Genomic DNA, 7,808 nt, shown 5'->3' with positions numbered 1-7,808 from the left:
ACAAATTACCTTTTTGTTGTGGATGTACATAAATATGTACATTATAGACATGTCGTACACGACATTAACCAAGGTAGATCGTGACGGTCAATGCTTTAACTTCATAACGTCATTAACAAAAATATTTCGAACCAATTCAGGGCCAGTTCATTTCTTTTTATTTTTATAGTAATACTACATTAGACCTTATACATTACCGTAACCCTTATAACACTGATCATGACCTGGTTTTTAAGATTTTTAATTTATTATGAGGATTATATTTGTATACGCTTTACATATTTTAATTTATTTAATCGGAACCGAATTGAGATTTGATTTCATAAGCTGACAATTAAACAGATCATTAAATTAATCGATAATTATAATAAGTACTATATTATCAGTGTGTTATTATACAAGGTTCCTAGTGACAACTAGAAACAATGAAATGGTGGAAACCTTATTCAGTTTTGGAGACAAAAAATCCCATAACTTATGTTCTAAACCTAATTTTTTATATTAAACTAGAAAATTGCGTGCTACCATCCTCAGATTCACAGTACGTGTTAAAAATAGTGAAAAAGATCAGTGTTTCATAGCATTACGTTATAATATGTCCGATATGCATAAATAAAATATCACTCTACACAATAACAACCATAAAATTATTGTTCGCGTATTCTTCGCGCTTAATATTTTATTCAATGAAGGTAAAGGTAAGCTCCTCTTTAATCATCACGTTATTATTGTTATTATATCGTGTTTCAGAACAAAATCTGTAATTCATTACATCTTCATTAATAATATAACACTCCAATTAAACCAAACCGACAAATAACAATGTTTCCCCATTTTACTCGAGAAACATAAAATGTATCATCTACAGGGTAGTCTATAATCTGCCATACTGGACGTAAAGCACTTTTATTGAAATAAAAGTACCAAAGTGACAATTCAAATCGTATTTATGTGTTTGTTCGTTTTTGATAAAAGAACATCTCGGGAGTTAAAAATAACACTTTACTCGCCGAAATTAGAGCTTAAACAGCACTTAATCCACGTCGTTCAAAAACTAGGTACATTTAATCAGTCTGGAATTAAGAGTGGCATTTTAAACCCGGATACACTTTACTTTTTGAAGCTAACGATTAAAGCCTATATTTTTATATGTGGAGTACAATTTATCCAACTATTAAAGTCCTTTTCCTTTCATTCTATTTTTAACTTTCTCCAAAAGAAGATTAAAAGTGACACTTTACTTTTTCAAGTCTTAAAGCAGTACTTTTTATCCACCAAGTACAATTTAGTTAACTATTGCTATTTTATTCTCTTCATTTTTTAAGATATCGTGGGCACATTATTCTCTTCAACAAGATTAAAAGTGACACTTCACTCCTTGAAATTAAGGCTTATAGTAATACTTCTTGTCTTTATTCACCGAGTACAATTATTTATGGAACTACTTCTTCACATTAAGAGGGGAATATCACTCTGTTCATAAGAAAATTAAAAGCGACACTTTTCTTTCTGCAGGTAAGACTTAAAGCAGCACTTTTAATCAAACAAGTGCAATTTGTCCAACTATTAAAACTTTATTCTATTTTTAAGATTTCACGTGGAATCTTTTCCAGAAGATTAAAAGTGACACTTTACTTTTTGAAGCTAACGATTAAAGCTGTACCTTTTATATATGGAGTACAATTTATCCAACTATTCTTCTACAAAAGAAGATTGAAAGTTATACTTTACTTTTTAAAGTTTTAAAGCAGTACTTTGTCTCCACCAAGTGCAATTTAGGCAACTATTGCTATTTTATTCTATTCATTTTTTAAGCTGTAGTGGGCACATTATTCTCTTCATCAAGATTAAAGGCGACACTTCATTCCCTGAAATTAAGGCTTATAGCAGTACTTTTTATCTCCATAAAGTGAAATTTATGCACTTTTTCACATTAAGAGAGAAATATCACTCTTTTCATCAGAAAATTAAAAGCGACACTTTTCTTTCTGCAAGTAAGACTTAAAGCAGCACTTTTAATCAAACATGTGCAATTTGTCCGACTATTAAAACTTTTTTCTATTCTTAAAATTTCAAGTGGAATATAGCTCTCTTTTCTAGAAGATTAAAAGTGACAGACTCTTTACTTTTTGAAACTAATGCACTTTTTACCCACGAGAGCAAATTATCAAACTATTAAAATTTGATTCTATCTTTTTTAACGTTTTAAATGGAATATCGCTCTCTTTATCAAAAGATTAAAAGTGACACTTTACTCCCTTAAACTAAGGTTTAAAGCAGACACTTTTCTTTCCGCAAGTAGGACTTAAAGCAGCACTTTTAATCAAAGAAGTGCAATTTGTCCAACTATTAAAACTTTATTCTACTCTTAAGATTTTAAGTGGAATATAGCTCTCTTTTCCAGAAGATTAAAAGTGACACTTTAATTTTTGAAACTAATGCATTTTTTACTCACGAGAGCAAATTATCAAACTATTCAAATTCAATTCTATCTTTTTTTAACGTTTCAAAAGGAATATCGCTCTCCTCATCAGAAGATTAAAAGTGACACTTTACACCCTTAAACTAAGATTTAAAGCAGCACTTTCTATACACCGAATCCAACTAATAAAATTCTATTATATTCTTAACGTTTCGAGAGGCATATCGCCCTCTTTATCAGAAGAAATAATATGAACTGATTATGTATTGTTATCATACTTGCTTAGCATACAGAATGTCCAGAAACAAATGGGTCATAGTTCAAGGGTTCTTGGATAAAAATAAATAATCTAGACAGAGATAAAGATAGATATCGAGATCTAGGTCAAGTTACCTTAGTACAATTTTGCTGCCTTAAAATGCGAGCCTTCAAAAAAATATATTTGGAGATATTTTAATGAAATTTGATATTATTGGGGCAGCTGAAAATAAACATTTGCTTCTTTCTTACCTACAGAGTATACGTCGCTGAAAGAATACGTGAGTCTTTTTTTTCTTTGTAGAAATATTTAAATGGGTCTATCTATAACCTCTTGTGGGTTTCGCGTTGGCTTTGAAACATCTTGTATAAGGTACTCAGATATTTTTTATAATAACCCATATTTAAGTGTACAGGGTGATTCACTATATTTTGACCCCCTCTTTAACTTGTTTGTTTTAAGAGTTATAAAAAAATGTGAAATACAAAAGTTGCACGATTTTTTATGAAGTTTTCGGAAATGATAGTAGAAAAACAAATGAAGTTCAAACAAAATGGCCGCGGATGTTAACTTTGTTAATTTATATAGAATACCCTGTATATTTTTACATATTTGGATAGAACGTTCCCTGCCTAGTACAGTCATATATAGTTTGTTGGGTCCATATCTAACAATAAGCGAGATAATATTAAAAAACGAAAAGAAGTTTTTTTTATTGAGAAAATAAGATATTTTGTAATTGTTGGACGTCTTTCATGCATTTCTGCCTTTTTTCCAATTACGTAAGGATTTAGATTTATTTATAATATATTTTGACATATCGAACATTGATATAGTCCAAAATGGGTATAAGTATTTTAACTAAATCTCACTAATTAGGCCGTTAGAGGCCTATTTACAATGTTTTATGGTAGGCCGTGATTTCATTTGTTTTTCTATTATAATTTTCGAAAACTTCATAAAAAATCGTGAAACTTTTGTATTTCACATTTTTTATAACTCTTAAAACAATAAAGTTAAAGGGGGGGGGGCAAAATATAGTGAATCACCCTATACAGCAGCAAGAATATTTTTTTAATTAATATTTAGTATCTATCAACATTGTATACCAAGAAATGTAATTTTGCTAAAAGTGCATCATTTTTTACTATCTATTTGTACTAAATGCACATTTTTTTAAACAAAAAACATTTTTTCGATAGCACTAACTGTCAAAGTAGGGCGATGATCATTTAAAATATAGAAAACTGGAAAATTCTTCTGCGATATTTAGTTAGAAGCAGAGACACAAAAAAAGCTAATATTGTAATAGCTGTGGTGCAGAAAATATTCATGTGGGGTGGATTTAAAACAGTGCCTGTATCTGAAAAACTAGGAGATTTTTACGAAAGTCAACTATAGTTATTCCTTAAATCCTTTGCTGGCTTGACGTGAACTTTCGGGACACCCTGTATAACTTAGCCGGGCATTTTATAACATATATTTAAATGCACATAAATATTTGCATTGTTTTGATGAACTGTGCATTGTATTACTGTTTTTTGTACTCTGCAACATTGTATACACTGGGAGATCTAACTTTGCAGAAAAATGTGCGAATAATTTGCTACGATTAAAGTGTACAATTTTCGCATTTTAGTTTCGTGAAAGGGCGACGATCAAAATAAGACTTCCGCGGATGTGAGAGTGTAAAAAAAACGCGCGTGTTTCTCGGATCCCTCTGATCTGCCCCCAATTTGCGTCACGCGTGTATGCGGTTCAAGTTACCCGCCGATGAAAAGTGCCTAGGTATGCGGTCGCACACGACACAACCGGCAATTACGTGGGATTATTAAAGGAAGTAGTTGTCATTTTTCGCCACACAGAAAAATCTGCATTATAAGGCCTGACCTTCGACTCGCGCCACGGGACACCACCAGCAATCGCGATGGGCAAAGAACGGACAGCCAAAGAAGACGGCCAGACGGCCGCTGGCAGCACGCTAGTCTTGGCGGGGGCGGCCATAGAGAACCTCAAGACCAATCTGTAGATCTGAGGTGCACCCCCGGGTGGGGCGAGGGCAAGGAGAGGGGATCTATCATTGGTGCACCGGGCTCACCAGGCCTGTCAACCGCTGACTACTGGCCGTCATATAGAGGGTAGCGGTCCGTCTGCTCACATTGAACGGTTGTGCTCTCTGCGGACATGCTCGCGCTCGTCTCTCTGTGTATCGTGGTCGTCGTGTGGTGGTTAGCTACAGCCCGCAGGGACTCCAAGAGCCTCCCGGGTCCCCGTCCGTGGCCGATCATAGGAAGCCTTCACGTACTCGGCGGCTACAAGTCACCGTTCGAGGCCTTCACCGCACTGAGCAAAGTCTACGGTGACATCTTCGGCATCAGCCTGGGGCCAGCTCAGTGCGTGGTCGTCAACAATTTCCGCCTCATCAAGGAGGTCCTCATCAACAAGGGCGGCGATTTCGGCGGCAGGCCCGACTTCCTCAGGTACCACAAGCTCTTCGGGGGAGACAGGAACAATTGTAAGTACGACATCTTCCGTTCATATTTACATAAAAAATAATAATAATAACAATGATAAAATAGTAATAAGGGAGGCGCGTTACTCTTCCTATCGAGAATTCGCATCTCCGAGGCTCTTAAGTGGCGAACTGAGCGGAGCATCGGAAATCCGCGTAATTACTGTAAAAGCGCCGGTACCGTTAAAACAACTAACAGTCCGCGTGAAAAGATACCGCGTACGGGTTCGGGTTTAAAAGGTCGAATGGGTTTTCGTCGATTACTCGCCACTTTACTTTCTATCACACGGCACCCGCCCGGTTCATTCATAAGATTACTCACTACGTACTCGACTGCCGTGAACTTGAACTTGAGATTCTAATGAAACTGAATCTGATCGGCACAGGCGACCGCCGCATTTTATCCATTCAACTAATTCCGGACCTCTCCTTTGTCGCACGTTTATTTTATTTTTTTTTTTATATGTATATACCGCGGGGTAATTAATTTTTAATCTTGATTATTGCGGCGGTCGCGCTCGTGGGTAATTACGGGGATTAACGGGTTGTGACGCGGCGGGGCACCGATTCCGTGTTTGCTGGAAATGTTACGATCGCACGATTTGTGTGCATGCCGTTTAGGCACAGGTGTATACTACGTAGCGCTCGGCCACGCGCTTCAATGGGCATCTGTTCCGCGAAGCGGTCCTGCGTGGCTTGACGCGTGCCGAGCGCGATGGACGAGCCGCGGCACAACCTTGAGACTTTGGCTGCGTTTTTTGCCCTCTAACCTGTACGTTTGTTTCAGCACTCGCCCTCTGCGACTGGTCGGCGTTGCAGAAGACGCGACGCAGCATCGCGAAAAGCTACTGCTCCCCCAGATTCACTTCGCTCCAGTACGACAGGGTGAACGAGGTCGGAGCCGACGAGCTGGAGGTGTTCCTGGCCAAGCTGCAGAAACTACCCCAGAACACGCCGATCGACATCAAGCCGTTGATTTTGGGCACCTGCGCCAACATGTTCACGCAGTACATGTGCTCGACCAGGTTCGCCTACGACGATCCCGAGTTCAGGAAGATTGTCAGGTATTTCGACGAAATATTCTGGGAAATTAACCAGGGGTACGCTGTGGACTTCCTGCCTTGGTTGCTGCCCATCTACCAGGGGCACATGAAGAAGCTGTCGCACTGGGCCGCCGAGATCCGTCAGTTCATCCTTAGTAGGATCATAGACAAGCACAGGGCCACGCTGGACATAAACTCTCCACCCAAAGACTTCACGGACGCGTTGCTGATACACTTGGAGGAAGATCCCAACATGAACTGGCAGCACATCATATTCGAACTGGAGGATTTCATCGGCGGACACTCGGCCATAGGAAATTTAGTCATGATAACCCTAGCATCCGTAGTAAAATACCCCGAGGTTGCCGAGCACATCCAGAAGGAAGTGGACGCCGTGACGAAGGGAAAGCGAAGCCCGAATCTGTTCGACAAAGCTAACATGCCCTACACAGAAGCCACGCTCTGGGAGGCACTGAGGAAAGCGTCTTCGCCGATAGTGCCCCACGTCGCCACCACGGACACCGAAATCGACGGGTACAAGATCGAGAAGGGCACCATGGTATTCTTGAACAACTACGAGCTGAACGTGGGGGAGGACTATTGGAACAACCCGGAAAAATTCATGCCAGAAAGATTCCTGACGCATTCCGGGCGAGTCACGAAACCGGGTCACTTCATCCCCTTCAGCACGGGAAAGAGGACTTGCATCGGCCAGAGGCTCGTCCAATGCTTCAGTTTTATTATCCTGGCGACCATCCTGCAACACTACGACGTAAGTGCTGGGAGTGAGATGGAAATGAAGCCGGGGTGTGTCGCCGTGCCGCCCGATTGCTTCAAACTCGTGTTAACGCCTCGGAAAACACCACCGACATCGGGTTAGTTAGAGAGATCTCTTAGTTACGCTTCCGTCCTCGCAAAATAGTCTCCGTTCTGTCTGGTAGTGGACACTGGTAGGTCCACTGTGTACTTGCCGAACGCGGAAACGCGACCAGCCGGCTGTCAGGCCTAACATCACCATTTCCCACTTACTTTGTTATCATTACTATCATGCATTGTATATATTTCATGTGAATTTAATGTAAAAATATTTTAGTAATTAATTTATCTTTAATATAGTCTCCCCAGTGTTAAGTCTATTATAATGAGACTGATTAAACTGTTTATTTTTTATTTAGCTTGAGTGTTTCACTGCCATCCTTTTGGCTCTCGTTTGTTGTTTGAAAGTCGAATAATTTGTTTTTACCGGTAATTCTCCCGACAGGCGAAGTATAGCGCCAGACAAGGTAACTTCAAGTACAATTCGAGGTTAATTATTAAATTTATTTATTACATTTATTAGAGCAATAAATAACTAAACGGTATTTAAAAACACTCCTTCGAAAAAACATGGGTGTAGCCGTGGAAAAACATTTTTTTAAACGTAAACTGCCCATAAATTAAAATTAACACCAAATTCCTTTCACATGCACGACATCACGCTCAACAACAGAGATTCCTTTACTTTGCCAGTAAATGCAAATGCTGTTAGGCAGGAAATTTCGTGATTGATATACAGGATGTCCCGATCACCGA

General features: G+C 38.9%; 1 protein-coding gene across 1 annotated transcript; it reads left to right on the top strand.

The window, feature by feature from the left end:
* Window positions 1-4,828: 4,828 nt before the first annotated feature.
* On the top strand, window positions 4,829-7,410 carry LOC108909010 (cytochrome P450 307a1-like). Its single transcript, XM_018713222.1, has 2 exons — window positions 4,829-5,196; window positions 5,981-7,410. The coding sequence occupies exons 1-2, from the start codon at window positions 4,866-4,868 to the stop codon at window positions 7,114-7,116; spliced, it is 1,467 nt and encodes a 488-aa protein (XP_018568738.1). The 5' UTR covers window positions 4,829-4,865; the 3' UTR covers window positions 7,117-7,410.
* Window positions 7,411-7,808: the final 398 nt, after the last annotated feature.

Source organism: Anoplophora glabripennis, unplaced genomic scaffold, assembly GCF_000390285.2.
Source record: "Anoplophora glabripennis isolate ALB-LARVAE unplaced genomic scaffold, Agla_2.0 scaffold9, whole genome shotgun sequence".
Lineage (NCBI taxonomy): Eukaryota > Metazoa > Arthropoda > Insecta > Coleoptera > Cerambycidae > Anoplophora > Anoplophora glabripennis.
Note: the sequence above shows the minus strand (reverse complement) of the source record. Positions and strands in the feature narration are given on the sequence as shown.

What these genes read in the sequence shown, in the direction of transcription:
- LOC108909010 (XM_018713222.1), top strand. Translation starts at nt 4,866, where the DNA reads ATGCTCGCGCTCGTCTCTCTGTGTATCGTGGTCGTCGTGTGGTGGTTA. An exon ending in CGGGGGAGACAGGAACAATT is followed by an intron (nt 5,197 to 5,980) that starts GTAAGTACGACA and finishes CGTTTGTTTCAG; the next exon opens with CACTCGCCCTCTGCGACTGG.